This window comes from Lolium perenne, chromosome 2 (assembly GCF_019359855.2).
Source record: "Lolium perenne isolate Kyuss_39 chromosome 2, Kyuss_2.0, whole genome shotgun sequence".
NCBI classification, from domain to species: Eukaryota; Viridiplantae; Streptophyta; class Magnoliopsida; order Poales; family Poaceae; genus Lolium; species Lolium perenne.
In genome coordinates this window covers 62,589,795-62,607,535 of record NC_067245.2, presented here as the reverse complement: position 1 = coordinate 62,607,535, position 17,741 = coordinate 62,589,795, and the positions used below count along the sequence as shown (strand labels likewise).

The window sequence follows — 17,741 nt, the reverse complement described above, 5'->3', positions numbered from 1 at the left end:
CACGGCTCCATCCACCTGACCACACGCCGACCACGACCACGCCCGCCCCGCGCCCGCCCGCCCCGACCACGCCCGCGCCCGCCCGCCCGCGCCCGCCATCGCTCCTTCCTCGTCGACCACGCTCCCCGCCCGCCGCCCGCCCGCCATCGCTCCGTCCGCATTGACCACGCTCGCGCGCCCGCATCTCCGGCTTGGCCGCACCCGCAGCTGCCGCTCGCACGCAGCGCCGCGCCTCGCGCGCTCCCCGCCCGTGCCGGCTCCGGCGCCATCGGCAGCACACGCGCCTGGCTGCTCCAACCGTCGCGATTTTCTGAAAGTTCAGCGCGCCACGAGTGGGGGGTTGGCCCTGTATTCAGCCTCCCGCCCCGTACAAGTAAGGGGTGAAGACCCGCCCCGTAATCGAAAACAGCAAAAATCGGAGCGGGGGCCGTTTTTACGGGGTCTGCTAGACGGCCGGGTAGAGCCGAAACCCGTATTCCGGCGATTATTATACGGGTTTGGCCCTTTTAAGGGGTCTGTTAGACCTGCTCTAAGATGACCATAGTACTCCAGATCAGGCGGCATCTCGATATTGGCTAGGCTCTTCCTACCTAAATCAAACTCCAGCATGCCAACCTCATCTCCATCAAACGTCCAGTAAATGGCATTTCCGACAAGGGTACTGGGACACCTCAGGTCGTACATGGGACGATTCGTTATTGAGATGATATCACTCCATATGCCGATCTCCGATGAGTAGACAGACGCCGTACGCTCGTTTATAGTCATCGCTGATGCCCATCAAGACCACCTGAAATATGTCGATAGCTTCAAAACTAGATTCCATGTTGACAAGTTTTGACATATTTTTCTTCAGTACTTCCAATAGTAGTATGGTTGTAATCGTGGCGGGTACCTAACTGTACCCGTGCTTCAACTAATAAGTACTTCTATTTTTAGTGCATTTGATGCAGTTTTTTTTTTTACTCAGTAACTGTACTTACTCGTGTGCGCTATTGTATCTGTGCTTCTGTACCAGTACTTCCTCGTGTGCGTGACTGTATTTCTGTACTTGTAGTTACTCGTGTGTGTCACTGTACTTCTGTACATGTACTCGCTCGTGTGCCCGACTGTACTCACTCGTGTGCGCCACTGTACTCGCTCGTCTTTGCGATTGTACTTACTCGCTCGTGTGCGCTACTATACTCGTTCGTCTCGCGATTGTACTTCGGTAATTATACTCGCTCGTGTCTACATATGTACTTGTACTCTCGCGTCGAGTACAGGATAGCTAGATAGTACGTGCTCCGTGTTACAAGAAAGTATTCACATCTACAATAGCTAGATACGCTGCATGCTCCGTACTTACGTACAGGACGTACGTACGTGGGAGAGTTTCATCCCTTCCTTCGCACGCGAGAAATGCTACACTTACAGGATATTTTCTACGGGATTGATCTACGGGATAACGTGTGTTACGTGTGTTCGCACGCACTCGTAGTTATGTGTTTGCGTTGCTTCCGCTTGCGCGGAGTACAGCACTCAACTGGATGGAGTACAACGAGCGCGGCTGGCTGCTTGGATCGGTTGCGTCGAGTGGGGCTCTGCCCCAGCTGACACGTGTCGGGCGAGGTTGGCCTCCACGCAGTGATACCTCAACAATACATGGAATAATTTACAGTAGCAAAATAGGGCCTAACGGGGTCGAACTCGCAACCTCTGCCCTCTCACGCGCCCACCGAACCACGAACCAAAGAAATCTTGCTGATGTATGAGGAATTTGGTGCTCTTTAAAGGGATATTTGTGATTCCCGGGCCCGCGTGCCAAACGGGCCACCGTGCGGGCCCGCTTAGCTTGTGTGTCGGGGCTGGGGGCGGGGCACGAGGGCCGGCAAGGCACGGCCGGCCAGTTCACGGGCTGCCTGCGTGCCGGGCTGGGCCAGGCACGTGAAGCTGGGGCCGGGCCGTGTCGGCCCGTTGGCCAGGTATGACTAGGGCCAGGGAATAAGGATGGCAATTTTACCCACGGGTACGGGTACCCGCGGGTACCGTACCCATATGGGCAGGGTATGGGTACACTTTTATGCCCATGGGTAATACCCATACCCTGGCCCACTAGGTCATGGGTAGGGCACGGGTATAGCCTCGTACCCGCGGGTATGCCCATACCCTGCCCGTTTATTATAAATTTCTTATGTGATATGCCTAATTTTGTTAACTTATGAGTTAAAATATGAGAGTGTGCTTTTTATATTTTGTTAATTTTTATGTACTCAACTACCTGTTATTAAGTTGAGATAATTCATTTTTTTCAATCAAATTTGTTGTCGAGAAATTTAAAATTGCCAGTGACTTGTATACAATTTGACCTACCCACCGGATACCCAATGGGTACGGGTACCCGCCTGGTATGGGTATGGGTAAAGTTTTATACCCGCGGGTACGGGTATGGGTGGAAGTTTGTACCCATTAACTATACGGGCATGGGTATGGTATTGCTCTACCCTGCCCATTGCCATCCTTACCAGGGAATTAGGGATTTGGCAAGGGTCAGATTTTTTTATATACACCCTCAAATTTGGTTACTTTTTTGGGATTTCTATTTTCGTGCCCTCCGTTCCTTAGTTGTGCTCAGTTTTCCCCAGCTCCTTAGTTTTTCCTCAGTTTTCCCCAAGTGCTTGTTTGAAACCCGCAGAAGGCAGCTCAGACGGCAGGATTCCCGTTAAGTTGACCGCTCCGTGCTGACGTGTGGGGCCGCGTCGTGTGGGCCCGCGTCGCGTGGGGCTGGTAGAAAGGGACCGTGTGGGACAGGACGAGATAGCGTTTGGTTGCACGTGAGCAGGAGCTGGGTTTTGTCTCTCTCGGCCATTGGCATTTCCCTTTTAAGAGTACCTTTTCTGCCTCCTTCTCTCTGCCTTTTTTCACATAATTAATATCAAATCTAGAGAAGCTTGCATTTCTGTCTTTCTTCAATTATTATTTGTGCCTTTTGGCCCTGGTTGTTTTCCCAATATGGCAGCAAATCTAGTAGGGAGCCCAATCTAGTACTCCATCTGGTCCATATGTATGTAGTTAAATCTAGAAGCAAATCTACAGGGAATGTACGATAAATTCACAAGGTCATATAGTAGAATAGGGATAGATAATATAGATAATAAGCTGCATTCAGCAGCCAAACATAGTAGGGTTCGAGGTTCTTCACAGCGATCTGACACCATCATACTAACAACATAACAACGAGGGATCCCTAGCTAACAACAAAGGGATCCCAACAACAAAATGGAGGAGGCAGCAGCAAGACACGTCCAGACTCCGCCTACCCCATCTGCCTCTGCCTCCACTTGTTGCTCCCCTTGGGAGCCTTGGGCTTGAGCGGAGGCATGCGCCCGCCGGAGATCTCCACCCGCTGGATGCTGCGGAGGTGCATGCCGAGCGCCAAGTGCTTGGCGCGGAAGGAGTTGGGGTTCACCGACGCGCCGACCTTGGGGTTGGTGTGGCCGATGTTCTCGGCATGCGTGAGGAAGCAGTTGAAGTCAGTACCGCCGAGCCTCCTAGTGCAGAAGGGGCACCTGTAGACACCCTTGGCGACGTCGAGGTAGGAGACATATCGGCCGACCTGCAGCCTCCGCAAAGCACTGGCGAGTCTTGACGTCATGGTGCTCGTCGTCGCTGCCGACGTCGCTGCCAGACAGCTGATCCATATCAAACGGGAATTTATTAGTGAATGAGTTGCAAACGTGCATGATAACAAAGTTAGGAAAAACAGAGGCAGCCTCAGTTAGAGTGGACACGATTATATGTCTACAGGGACGGTGTAAGCGAACCAAACCTCATGCACAACAGATTTGTACACAGAAATGGTTCGCTGAACCCTCCCTGTAAAAATCTGTGCCCATCGATTCATCATAGGCAAAGAAACAGATTCCAGATCTGAACTTGAACACATTCCAGATTATTTGCAAAATTAAACGGTTGATATCTTTTGATTCGTGCATAAAATAACTGATTGAGATCCTATGATTACTTGCATAAATTAACTGATTGAGATCCCATTATTACTTGCATAAATTAACCGAACGGCCGAAACCCAAATCTTGAACGAAATCAAGGAGGGATCAAAGCAAAATGGAATAAAATCGGCGCAAATATTAGCCCAATACTCATCCATCCACAGATCCATCTACACCAGCACAAATAGGGTTCAAAAAGGAATGGGGAACAAAAAAGGTAGCAAACCGTAGTTACCTCGTTCCATGGGTCCTCTATGGAGGTGTCGTAGCGGTTCGGGGGCGGGACGTACGGCACCGGCTCGTAGGGGTCCCATCCCGGCGGGATCTGACCGCGACCGGCGGCAGCAGCCTCCGATGCACCGGCGGAGGCGACGGCGACGTCCGTTGAGGGGACGGCGTCGAAGAGGGAGGCGTCGCGCTTGGAGCCGACGGCACCGTGGACGATGGGATTGGCATTCTCCTTGTCCATCTCGCCAGCAGAGGAGAGGGAGAGGGAGAGGGTTTTTTGCTTTGGAGAAGATGATGGGACGTGAGAGAGGCGGCGTTGCGTAGGCGAGTGAGAGTGACAGAGATAGTGGGAGGAGGCGTCTATAAAGGCAAGGGGTGGTTAATGCGACCCGCGTCCTACGCGTCCACCGCTGTACGTCTGCACGTCTTGGACTTCTGCAATGCGCCACGCGTCCACGATTGCACGTCTTCGACTTCTGCACCGCGACCGGCGTCTACGCGTCAAATATTGCACGTCTTTCATTTCTGCACCGCAACACGCGTCCTCGAGTCTAACCCTGGAAATTTAGATATACTCAGGTATAACCTCGAGCATTATACTAGCATTTTTTGTGTGCTCAGTTTTCCCCTTGAGTGCTAATCGGCTAGTGCAATATGCTCGATTTTACCCTCAAGTAGCTGGTCAATGCAGACGGTCAACAAATGGGATTAACTAGTTAAATGAGTCATTTAATGTGCAAAAATTCCGAAAAATAGTGGCACATACTCATGGAGTCTTCACCACAAATTGCCAGTTCTCAAAACATAGATAAGTCATAGATAAATCAAGTTTTACCACAAATTGCCACTTCTCAAAGGCCTTCTCAAATCACCTAGTAGCTATGAAGGTGCATGGTTTTCCACAATAAGCCCTTCTCAAAACAGCTTTCCCCAAAACATACTTTGTCTAAATGAAGCCACAATTCTCACACTCATGTATATTTGTATTGCAAATAGTTTGAGATAGGCCAAGATGGGTTTTATTCTACAAAACACGCATTTTCCATTTTTTAAATCTCATATTTGAATCCCTTAGTCTGTTTATTACATAGGTGCCCTTGGTTTCTTGATACTACTCAGTTTTGCCCTCTCCCTCCACAAATTCTCTCACACGTGCAACATTGCCCTGATTGGTCTAGCCCATGTCACGCGGATCGTGCCCGCCGACCGTTGATCGTATGATCTAACGGGCAGGATAACCCCTCTCTCTCTCGTCGGCGGTTACCTTCCTCTCTCTAAGTATGCTATAGGTCGGTTTTATGTATTTATTTTCACGCGCTAAAAATTATAAACTCTTTTAGGCATTACTTTTCACGCAAAAAATGATAAACCATCACCGATTTGTTGTAGCCATAAATTTTCACGCAAAAAATGATAAACCGTCACCGATTTGTTGTAGCCATTAATTTTCACGAAAATCCCAAATGATAAACCATCACCGATTTGTTGTAGCCATTAATTTTCACGCAAAAAATGATAAACCATCACCGATTTGTTGTATCCATTACTTTTCACGCAAAAAATGATAGACCATCACCGATTTCTTGTAGCCATTACTATTCACGGTAAAAATGATAAACGAACCAATCTATCTATCTCTGTATTTGAAGTTTGGAAGGGTTCACCATCTAGTTATGTTAACTTTCGAGGTTTTGACCTGAAAACAAATGGGTATTATAAAGGGAAATAAAAGTTCAAAAAATGTAAAAACGAAACAATCTACCTATCTTTGTATAGAAGATCGTCTGTATGATTTTTGAGGTCATTTAGAGAAGGTAGAAAAAAATCCCTTTTGAGAAGGTCGAAAAAACCTAACTTGTTACAAAAGCTGGTTTCAGTGAGACCTAACCAAATTTGGCATACATTATGCCATACCTATAACAACAAGGAATATCTAAAAGGGAAAGTTTCACAAAATTTGAAATTTATGGCGAAAATGATGCCATACATGATGCTGTAGTTCGAGGTTTTGACCGCAAAATCAATTGGATATTATAAAGGGAAATAAAAAGTTCGAAAAATATAAAAACGAAACAATCTATCTATCTATGTATAGAAGATCAGCTGTATGAAATTTGAGGTCATTTAGAGGAGGTAGAATAAATCACCTTGTTAGAAAAGCTGGTTTCAGTGAGACGAAACGGCATGCATTTAAGCAAAGTGATTTTTTCGAACATCTCCAAATGATCCCAAATTTGCCATACATGATGCCATACGTGTAACAACAAGGAACCCTATCTAAAAGGTGTCAAAAAAATTTGCCCAACCGTATAGCTCTATCAAAAAGAACCTCACCATGGCGCTAGTATAATTTTGGGCTTAGTTACAAACTTTCGTTACCTAACCTTCAACACGAAACTTGTTTCAAATCACTTTTGGCGTACAAGAAACAAATCCCTCCTTGATTCGAGCACCACAGCCTCCAAACTTTGCCGATGCCGATATCGGCATGGTCGAACGGCTATGCTCGACGCCACCGTTAGGTCACCGTCGGGATGCACCCTCAATCCCGTCCCCTCATTCGATCACTGACACACCAGAGATACCACCGAGGCCAATGCCGAACGTACATGCTGATGCCAATGCCGAACATGCATCCACGCCGATGTGGGCACGGCCACGCCGCCCCGCTATGTTGGACGCCACAGACCACCGCGAGGTCTTTCCCTTCGCCACCACACTCTTCTAGCACCCATCTATACACGCCAGAAAGGAGAGACACTAGTTTTCTCTACATTGCTCGCGTTCGTGTCGGACACGGTCAGTCAAAGTTTTGAGGTAGTCGTCGATGTCATTGACCATTTCTTCTCTTCTTTGCATGGTTAAACGCGTCTAGTTCATATCTATCTAATGCGTCTGGTCTCGCCTCATGCAGTTCTTTGTGGACGTCGATCTCATCTCGGCACTCCGCAGGCCACCTCCTCCGTGCCATCGCTGTAGAGCTCCGTTTAAAAATCTATTCCTACCCGTGTATTGCCCCTTGTATCAGCGCCATGGCCCACTTGTCATTCGATATACCGAAGCCCCACTCGTGCGTGTTTTGGTTAGGGATACAGCGATGCTTACGGTCAAACAAAGATGGATGGTCTGACGTGTCTTTGCGGGCTCTACGTGGCCCCACTAGTCAGAAGATAATGGTCAACCGTCGGGCAACCGGCCGTTACAGCATCTGTGATGGTTTCAGACAAGGTCTTGGGGAAAACTGAGGAAAAACTAAGGAGCTGGGGAAAACTGAGCACAACTAAGGAACCGAGGGCACGAAAATAGAAATCCCTACTTTTTTTAACAAGAAGAGGGGACTGAAAAACTCCGAAGGAGCTCCATTAAACGGAAAAAAAAACTCCGAAGGAGCTCCATTAAATGAACACGTGGTAGGTTCAACCGAGGCTCTTTACAACACTCGCCCCTATAGAACCTAGTATTTGAAGATAACACCTTAACATATGCAAAAACACCTTGTCTAAAAAAAATAAATAGCAATCAAGGGCACATGCATCTCTGCCACTAGCCATCGGCGATCTCCAGGAATTGCCGCCGAAATCAGAGGGCTGGATGCTCGAGAACCCTCTCCCGATGACGAGATCCCGGCGTCGGCCACTTCTAAGAATCCGGGGACGAACCACTTGGTTCCCTAGAGGCACCGAGCTCCGGCGAGGGATCGAAGAAACAACCTCTACAGTGGAAGTTGTAGAAGGGCCGCCATGTCGGCCAAAGATCACGGCAGCATAGTCGGCCACCATGTGCTCTGCTCGCGAACAGCTCCCACGCCACCCAGGTCTTGCACCAGCAGCTGCTCTCTCCATTTTCATTCCGTCACCATGTCGGCCAAGAAGAAGAACATGAGCACCGCCACCAGATCGAAGCTGAGCAGCAGCACCACCGACGGGCTTACTTAGAGGGTAGACCGCGAGATCCCCGCAGCCTATCTTTGGCTCCAACCCTTGGAGCACCATAAGTAGGAAGACCACCGCCGCCAGCCGCCATGAACCGCCTGAGAGCTCCGACGACCTTATTCCCATCGGCATCTATACCAATATAAAAAGGCCCAGAGGGGGCAGATCCAAAAGATCGCAGCCGTCAAACACTCATCCAACGCTTCAAAGGCCACCCGACATTAGCGCTAAAACAGTCCGGGGCTGACAATCCAATCGCAAATCAAGGCTAATCACGCTAATCACTCCCGTCGCGCGTCGCTCGTCGCTCGTCGCTCGCCGCTCGCCGCCTGCCGCCTGCCGTCGCCCGCTGCCATGCTGCCGCCCGCCCGCGGCCGCCGCCCGTCGCCCCCCGCCCGCCGCCGCGGCCGCCCGCCGCCCGCCGCCCGCCGCCCGCCGCCCGTCCCGCCGCCCGTCGCCCCCGCCGCCCGTCGCCCCCGCCGCCCGCACTCTAGAATCCTGAAGGTATCTGCTTATTTTATGATTCTCCAATCCGTGCTTTAGATTTCTCTTGTGGGAATTTGATTAGTATTAGAGTTGTAGTCATCTCTCTATTATTACCACCACGCTTTGTTACAAGCTTTACATAGCGTATACATGCATTTGTTGCTCTTCTTTGGCACAATTTACTGTTACAGCAATTCAGTGCGTAGTCTCAATAATTGGTTTTTGTACATCACTCGGGTATCAGTGCATTGTGCATATCGCGAATAGAGTGCTTTAGAGGTTCAGTATTGTCATTTCAAGAAAGAGAATAAAATTGTGAACTCAAGGTGGAATTCCGAAAAAGAAGACGGAGCTGTGGGATAATTGGAAATACCCTGTGATGGTAAACGCATGTATGATCTGACCTTGATGCTCTGTTTTCTTTCTTGTTTGACAATCCATTATGCATTACATTACAATTTTGGCATCAATTAATTTTTTGCATGTAGCAAGATCATATCGTTAGTCAAAGTGATATGTAGATTAGTGAATTTCGCTGACTCGCAGTTTACACATGCGAGTTCAAATATTTTCCTAGGATGCTTCCTTCTGGTTTTTACTGATATGCTTGGGCTAACCCTATAACTGTTACTGCATTTAACTTCAATTTTTCATGAGACCTATCTAATTGTGATCTTGCATAGGTTTTGCATGAGGGTAACTTTGCAAGAAATGCTGCAAGTTGTTTACATTAATCGGTAAGTTTTGACAAATCTTCGTTTATACTTCTGATTGCCATGGTAGTAATGGTCAGTATTGCATAAATCATGTGTCTGCCAAATATTCCATTCATTTTCATTTTGTGGTATTAAATGGAACACTTAAATGATGGTAACCTGAACTTCGGAACTACTTTTTGGACATACTTTGGATGTACCTGCGGTCGCCTTGGCATCCACCTGCAGCAGGTGAGTCCGGCCAGCCACAGACCCGACCATGATCGTTGATCTCTTGGGGCGTACGTTGTTTTATTAAAGGTATGTTTCTACCGTCGTATATGGTGTATCCTAGAAGTTAGGTTATTTTCCGAAGCCATTGATTTGGCTTATATTGTGTATAACCAAAGATTTGCTAACTTGGAGATGGTATTTGAAATATGGTAAGATTAACATGGCTTATTGGATGGTACATAGGTTGTAATTTGGATCTATTTTTTGCATACAGTGGTTGCTATTGGAAATGAAAAGATTAGGCATGCAAGCTCAGTTTGCTCAGAGGAAAAGTTCGATGGATCACCATAATCCATAATGGAGAAATATTAAGTATGATTCATCAAGTTCATTCACAAGTAGTTGGGTATAAAATATGTCTTCCTAATAATATGTAGATACTGATGATCTCATTTTTTCTTGGTGTAATGGTGTATACTCATGATATTGAAAAAGCATGAAATAGCATATAGGTATGCCTTAGTGTAATGTATCGAGTTACCTTAGAAGTGTTTTTTACAGAGTAGCCATGCAGATCTTGAAGTTGTCCTTATGCTGAAACTATTCTGAACTTGAGATAAGAAGATGTAAAATCTTTGCTGGTAGCAACCAACTACAATTTAAGGTGTGTGCTCTATGGCCAGCTGATGGTATTGCCCTAGCGCTATATATATTTACTACTCAGTTAGTTTTATCGTCTTCTTCTATTGTGCTATTTTTGGCTACGGTAACTTCTGATCCGCAACTGTTCACTAATTACAGTGTTTCCTGATGATTTTAAGATTCCATTTTGTTTTCATCACAGGCATGGTACATGAAGAATATCTGTCCAGCTGCGTCACCATTTGGATCAGGGGAGTGTTCCCCGTTTAAAGAGCATGTATGGCTTCAGGTTCTTCAGGTGCATTTTGAACTGATGTACATACTTCTACTATGTATGTATGGTATCAGGTGCATCTTCTAACAATAGCGGCGTATGAGGGAACAACATACCATCATATTATCTGATCAATCTGACATAGTGTACATAGAGGTCTTTCAGGCAATTGCATTGTTACAAATGACCAAAGTAGTAGCAGCTATACTGTACCATCTTGTTTGGATTCAGAGAGAAATCAAGTTTAAACTCAATCTAGCAGTAACTTGCAAGTGATTAAACGAGGAAACAATTTAAATAGCATCAGTGCATTTTCTTAAAATAATTATGGCATGCAAGTTTTCTCTTTATTTCCATGTATTACTTGTTAATAAAATATATGCAGGTTTATCCGAGGGATAACAAAGATGGAATGGTTCAAAAAACAAGACATAAGGAAAAAAGATGCTTATATCAATACAGTAGCCTACCACTACCAGGTTTTCTCGAATACTGCAATTTTCAATTGATTTTCAGTATGGTGTGTGATGTATTTCCTTTTAATTTATTATGTTCCTTGAGATGAGATGAAGGGTATGAAAATGTGTACACTGTGAAACTAATATGTATATTGTTGGAAGTTTTTAAAAATGGAATCTACAAATAATGTAGCGTATCTAACTAATATAGTTGACAATGTACGTGTGATTTTCATGTGTAACACAACCAAGTATATCTAGATGTTTCTTGAAAGATGAGATGATGTGATTTTCTTGTGTACAATGTATGTGATTTTCATGTGAAATAAGACGACTCTCAGACCGGTTGTTTCTTGTCAAATGAGATGAGGTGCACTCTATGAAATTACTTGCTTGTTGTATGAAAAAATATGTATCACTGGTATTTTTAGAACGGTCGAGTAGTTGGCATGTCAGCCTGAAAAAGAACTTGGAATTTTTTTTCTTATTTTACTAGAGAGGAACGGGCCATTTGTAACATTTTTGTGGGGATGAGAATTTGCTTACATATACTCATCACTGCAAAAAAATCTTCTCTCTTCCATATTGCTGATAACACAATTGTTATTCATACCCTAAAATAAAATAATAATGACCATAATCATCACATTAATGAGATTACATGGCTGCATCATTGCAGTATAACAATAATATAAATAATTAAACTTGGTTGTTGACTTCTTATTTAGAACGGGTAAAACATTTACGGTGCAGCACAGAACACAGCCCTCCCCCGTCCTATAATAAATCATAGAAGGTTCACACCACAATTACACATTTCCCCCTAAATTCACTCCAATATAGTTCTCATTGGGTAAAGGAAATACTCGCAATCTCACTCCAATAGAGTCTCATCGGGTAAAGGAAATACTCGCAATCATGCGTCGAATGCAGGAATGCTATCCAACAAAAAAGTTTGTTGATTTTAGGATGAACAAAGAATTTTCTATTTATTTTATACGTGCGTTGCACGTGCAATTTTACTAGTAACATCAAACTCCACAAATGGAACAACACCTAGAGCTAACCTACTGCTACTATGAACAAGGAGGAGCCGGCCTCCTCCCCCACCCCTCTCCGGCCAGCGTGGCCGTCGGAGACGAGAGGGGAGGAGCCGGGGAGCGGTGGTGGACTCTCAACGAATAGATGAGAGAGAAAGAGAGGAGAGAAAATGGAAAAGCTCCTCTCAGTCAAATTTGGTTACTAAAACACAACTGGAAAACCAGCATATGCTCCTGGTATCCAAAAAAAATATTTGAAAATGTCCAAAAATCTGAATAAAAATTTGGCGTGTATATGTTGACATTATATGTATGCACACCAAGTTTCGCGAAAAATTGATATTTTTGTGTCCTATGCAATAAAGATAAAAAGGAGTCTTGTCAAAAGCTCTTTTTAAGCACCAAAATTTGTCTTTTTGCACACGACATAAAAACATCGGTTTTCCACAAAACGACTTTATGAGCACATATAATATGGAGATGTACGCATCCATCTTTTGTTCAGAATCTTTTAATATTTTGAACTATGTTTATAAGTCATTTTAAAAACCGGGAGCATATACTCCTGGGTGCAAAAACGCCTCGTCCACAACCCACACACAACAACATCTGAATGAAATTAGAAAAAGATCATGCTTTCTTTGCTGAACAGGTGTAGGATTATAACACAAAAATGCTTTAATCCGCTTTGCTGAATATCAATCCTTCTTTACTGGCTGATCTCATCCGCTTGGATCCGCTTTGCTGAACAAAAATGCTTCTTCTTGCCTTGCTTCGTGTGTTTTCAGTTTTCACGTGCTTTAGTAGTTTGTGCCGCAATAAGCATTTCTTTTGGGGATGCTGCTTTTATCTTATTCATTATCCAGAAATGAAACCAGCGGTGAAACTGGAGGAAATCTGAAGAATTCGAGTACAATAGCCACTGGGTTTATCAGCCGCAAGAATATAAAAATAAAAAACGATATGACGAATAACTACTTGAGGAAACTAGCAAATACTGCATCACCATCTCAGCAACTCAACATCACTAGATCAAAGTTCATAAAATCATAAGTACAGGGTTCGGAAGAACTCGGTGCAGTTCATCAGGTAGTACTGAACTAACCCTACACCTGATTACAAAAGCAGGAGTCATCAGTCCATGGCAAGTAGTTCACATTCGCATGTACTTATGGAAGTTCTTCCTCATTGGCGTCCAGATTTACGCCACCTAGTTCGTCACCTGTAGGAACAGGCAAGCGGGTACCTAGCTGCTGTGTCAACTTCATAGCACTGCGGAAGTGTGGGCAGTCAGCCTTACTTTCAGGAATGCCATTGCTGCGAAACCATTTTGCCCAAGCTTTGCTAAGTTTTGATCTTGTCTCCATCTCTTTCTTGAATATCACGTCGACTCGAGTTTGTGTTAGAACCCGGCTAGGCACAAGATCCGCATCCATTACTTTAGCTCCGTGCTTTGACTTGTCAAACGCTCCTGAAAAACGAGAAGAATAAAGGACTCAACCACAAGTAATAGCTGTCCCCACATCCCCAATCCCAACGAGTCGAGTTAACAATTAACAGCACTAAAGATTCAACATTTTCTGCAAAACTTCAAAGGAAAGCGCTAAATAACAAACTAGCAAATCAATCTTTAATTGAGGATATAACTATAGACTATAGAAGCCCACAAGTCAGCTATTAATTGACATAACCAAGTCCCCAATCGCCAATGTCTAACAAGAATTCATAGCCCCTTAAACCAAGATACATATATCTTACCTCCTTTCAGTACAGTTCCACTCGAGGTAGCTGCGTCATTGCATCCTACCACTCCTACTCCCCTTGAAGGGGGAGTCATACTGCTGCCATCATTCACTAGAGGTTTGGAGAGGCAACCAACTCTTCTCTTGCATACTGACAAGTCACTCACTGGCAAGAAAAACTGTATCAGGCTAAGAAAATGAAAAAAGAACTAAATAAACGACGGAAGGGGAGACGAAGGCAAAGCCAAGAGGATGAAGTCAGACCTCAGACTCTTGACTGAGTGTGACTAGGTGATAGATGATGCTTTGTACATAAGTGATATACATAGGGTGTGTTGTGTGATATTGTGAGGCCATGAGGACTCATGGGATATCAACCCATGTAGTCATCTACTGGGGAATTTACTCAACTGTTTGTCCTTTTGAATTACATAAATGTATACAAAAGCTAGCTCGAGGTAACACAAATATCGGATTTCAGTTTTTGTTTTCTTGGTATAAACTGGTCTGGCCGAAAACCAGAAGTAACTGGCCGATTAGCACCACTTTCTACAACACAGATGTAGCATCAACATCGAACAATCTGGCTGTCTTCATAAATAGCCAGAAGATTATATTTTAATTCACCAAAGTATGAATACTCAGTCATAAAAAAAAACTACATGGTTGCTTTGAGGAGGATAAATAGCCATCTCAGATTAAAAATGTCATGCGAAAAAGGAATAGAGAATCAACATCGAACAATCTGGCTGTCTTCATAAATAGCCAGAAGATTATATTTTAATTCACCAAAGTATGAATACTCAGTCATAAAAAAAAACTACATGGTTGCTTTGAGGAGGATAAATAGCCATCTCAGATTAAAAATGTCATGCGAAAAAAGGAATAGAGAATCAACATCGAACAATCTGGCTGTCTTCATAAATAGCCAGAAGATTATATTTTAATTCACCAAAGTATGAATACTCAGTCATAAAAAAAAACTACATGGTTGCTTTGAGGAGGATAAATAGCCATCTCAGATTAAAAATGTCATGCGAAAAAAGGAATAGAGAACAGAAGTGTATGATTGGGTTTCTATTAAACTGTTTGTTTGCTGGTTGGCCATTAGATGGCCTACACAGCCAATGCACTCATATGATCCTACTGCTTTAGACAGGATTGCAGAAGAAACTTACATAAAAGATAATCAACCATCTAAAAGTTAAACTGTAGTGCACAGACAATCATAAAAAATATTGTTTCATCTCCTAACTACTACCTTTTTTCCTGACACACACCAACCTGTCAGCAACTGAACATCTAACAATTAGATATGATAGATGTGGAAATGACAGAAAACATTCAAGCTTGAACAAGGACGATTGAGAAACAGATAATTTCAATAAAAATAAATGAGACTCTTTGTAGTTCCATAAGATATGGAAGGTCTGGAAAATGACAGGATACACACTAGATTGAACCATTGAAACAATAAGCATCAACAAGAAATATCTAGATCAGAAGAGTGAAAGATTTACAGTTAGAAAAAAAGAAAACATCAGCAAAAAATATTCCAGCAACCAAGAAGTAAAAATAAATTGGTTCTAAGTTTCTTGTTTTCTGGAAATGTAATGACAGTGAAATACCTGCAGTATAGAAACTTTTGTAGGGATAATAGGTGGTGGTCGTGAAATTATCTTTACCAAGATTCTTGAACTGCATTGTCTCGAGTTGAATCATGCAGACACCAATGTCTGTCCTTACATAAATCACATGATCATCTTCATCATATCCCAATATCAGATTTTCTCTTCCCCCCATACGCCCCAGACCGAGGATCGTGTACATTTGAAAGGTCTCCTGCAGCACCCATCCAGCAGCACCATCAGAGTCGACCTTCCTCTCCCACATTTCAAATTTTTGGTATTCCAGAATAGCAAGGCGAATACTGCTAGTGTTGTCATCCGTCGGCATGACCTGAAAGCTGCTCCAGCAACTATAGTGCAACAAATCCGGCATCTCGATACAAACTAGGCTCTGTCTGTCCAAATCAAATATAAGCATGCCATCCTCATATCCATCAAACAACCAATAGAGAGAATTCCCAACAAGGGTAGCCGGACCAGTCATACCACTCATATCATACGTATTGGTATACTGAATTCCTACTGTTGAGATGACATCCCCCCATGTTCTGGTCTCGGATGAGTAGATCGATGAGTGGATCGGGGGAAATGCTCGATTTTCTTCTAAGTGGATGCCTATCAAGATCACCTGAAAGGGGCTCGAGTGGCAATCCCCATGGACGTGACCTTCGTCGCTGGCAGCGCAAAGCACCGCGGCGTTGAAGATGACAATCTCCTTGTCGTCGAACCTTGGTGGGACGGCCACACGACAGCGGTCTCCGGTGGCTGGGTCCCACACCATGATCTTAAGCAGCCTCCGGTCAAAAAAGAGGACGCGCCCATGGCGGCAGCCCATCAACTCCATATAGTAGTGATTGAGGATGTCTGGAGGAAAGAAGCACTCATGCGGGATGAGATCTGGAGAGCTGAGATTGGACCTGAAGAAGGGGTGCCCGGTGTACCCCATGACGAGGCCGAGGACCGGAGGTATCCGGTGGTGGTCGCGGAAGCCGCGGAGGAACCGGGGGTCGGTGACGACGCTGCGCCACTGCTTGCAGACGGCGGAGATGCGGGGCAAGGTAGATGGCTGAGGGGGAAGGAGGAGGAAAATCTTCCAGAGGAGGTCGTCGTCTTCCAGCGCCGCCGGTGGCGCGGCGCGGCGTGAACGGGGGCGGCGGCGGGTCATGTCGTCAGTCGAATGGGTGTGCGGTGTGCGTGTGGACTGTTAACTTTTCTTTCTTTTTTTCTAATTTTGAGGGTTATGTGGACTGTTAACTGTGCGGTCGGTGGAAGGCTGGAGGCCTTGGACCTCTTTTCATCCTGGGCTAAGAGCATTTCCAGCAGCCGTGTTCCCAACGTGGCCCTTGACAAGATATCGATTTGTCAATGCGTACATATTGTAAATTAGGATTTTCAGGGAAGTAAAGGCAAGTAGATCTCGAAGTTCGGCCAGAAAAATACTCGACTACTAAAAACTAGGGTTGTGTTGACAGTGAAATCGATCCTCTCTTTGTCCCTCGACTCCCCCTTATATAGAAGGCGGAACCGAGGGTTTCGTGATGTACAAGTTACACAGTCCAGGAGATTCTTTGAGTTCGTCCCGTAATAGTTACAAATCAATATTCCTAATACAACTCTATCTTTCCAAACTATCTCTCGACTGGGCTTCCGGGCTTCATAAACTTCGGGTCGTGGGCCTCCAGTAAAACCCCGGATACCATCTTCGGCAGGCCCATTGGGGATGCCTATGTCAGTAGCCCCCAAGATTTTGCTTGAATCGAAGAATCAGGGAAAATCTCCATCTTTACAATTATCATATAACTTCCTCGAGTCAATAAATAACTTTCATAAAACAGTCGTATATTGTACAGGGATAACGGTAATTGGGGCTGGTTCATCTGACGGATCAGGTACCAGTTATTAACTGCTCTTGTGGCAATCCGCAAAAACATACTTCAAGATCACGTCCCTGGACATGATCTCGGGATACTGGCGTAATTCGACATGTGCCGCTTAAGATCTTACCAGATGCCGAATTTCAGTCGTGTTTTATCGGGTACCTAACGCGTCCGTTAGGATTTTTCTTTGTATCTGCTGATACGGAAAAAGTAGCAAAGCGTCGTCAGAGGCGGTGCTACGCCGCATTGGAAGCATCCTGGGGACTTACCTTCGCAAAGTATTGCGGCATTCAGAGATTAATTCGCGACTGAGGCACTCTGAGAATATATTGTCGATTGTCTTTTTCGGCTGCTGGAATAGCACATTTATTCGAGTCAACGGATGACTTGTATATTTTTATCTTGTCCTCCCGATGGGAGTATATGAAGAGTTATTTGTATAACTCGAAATATGCTCACCAAGCCTTTTTTAATTTCATCGGGCACGCGAACAGCGTTCCCGATGGGAGTAGCCCC

At 44.9% G+C, this 17,741-nt stretch overlaps 1 protein-coding gene across 1 annotated transcript; it reads right to left on the bottom strand.

Moving 5' to 3' along the window:
- Positions 1 to 12,986: 12,986 nt before the first annotated feature.
- On the bottom strand, positions 12,987 to 16,559 carry LOC127332775 (uncharacterized). Its single transcript, XM_051359117.1, has 3 exons — positions 15,349 to 16,559; positions 13,737 to 13,886; positions 12,987 to 13,449 (listed from the first exon to the last, which is right to left on the bottom strand). The coding sequence occupies exons 1-3, from the start codon at positions 16,511 to 16,513 to the stop codon at positions 13,148 to 13,150; spliced, it is 1,617 nt and encodes a 538-aa protein (XP_051215077.1). The 5' UTR covers positions 16,514 to 16,559; the 3' UTR covers positions 12,987 to 13,147.
- Positions 16,560 to 17,741: the final 1,182 nt, after the last annotated feature.

What these genes read in the sequence shown, in the direction of transcription:
- LOC127332775 (XM_051359117.1), bottom strand. Translation starts at nt 16,513, where the DNA reads ATGACCCGCCGCCGCCCCCGTTCACGCCGCGCCGCGCCACCGGCGGCG. An exon ending in CAAAAGTTTCTATACTGCAG is followed by an intron (nt 13,887 to 15,348) that starts GTATTTCACTGT and finishes TTTTCTTGCCAG; the next exon opens with TGAGTGACTTGTCAGTATGC. An exon ending in TGGAACTGTACTGAAAGGAG is followed by an intron (nt 13,450 to 13,736) that starts GTAAGATATATG and finishes CTCGTTTTTCAG; the next exon opens with GAGCGTTTGACAAGTCAAAG.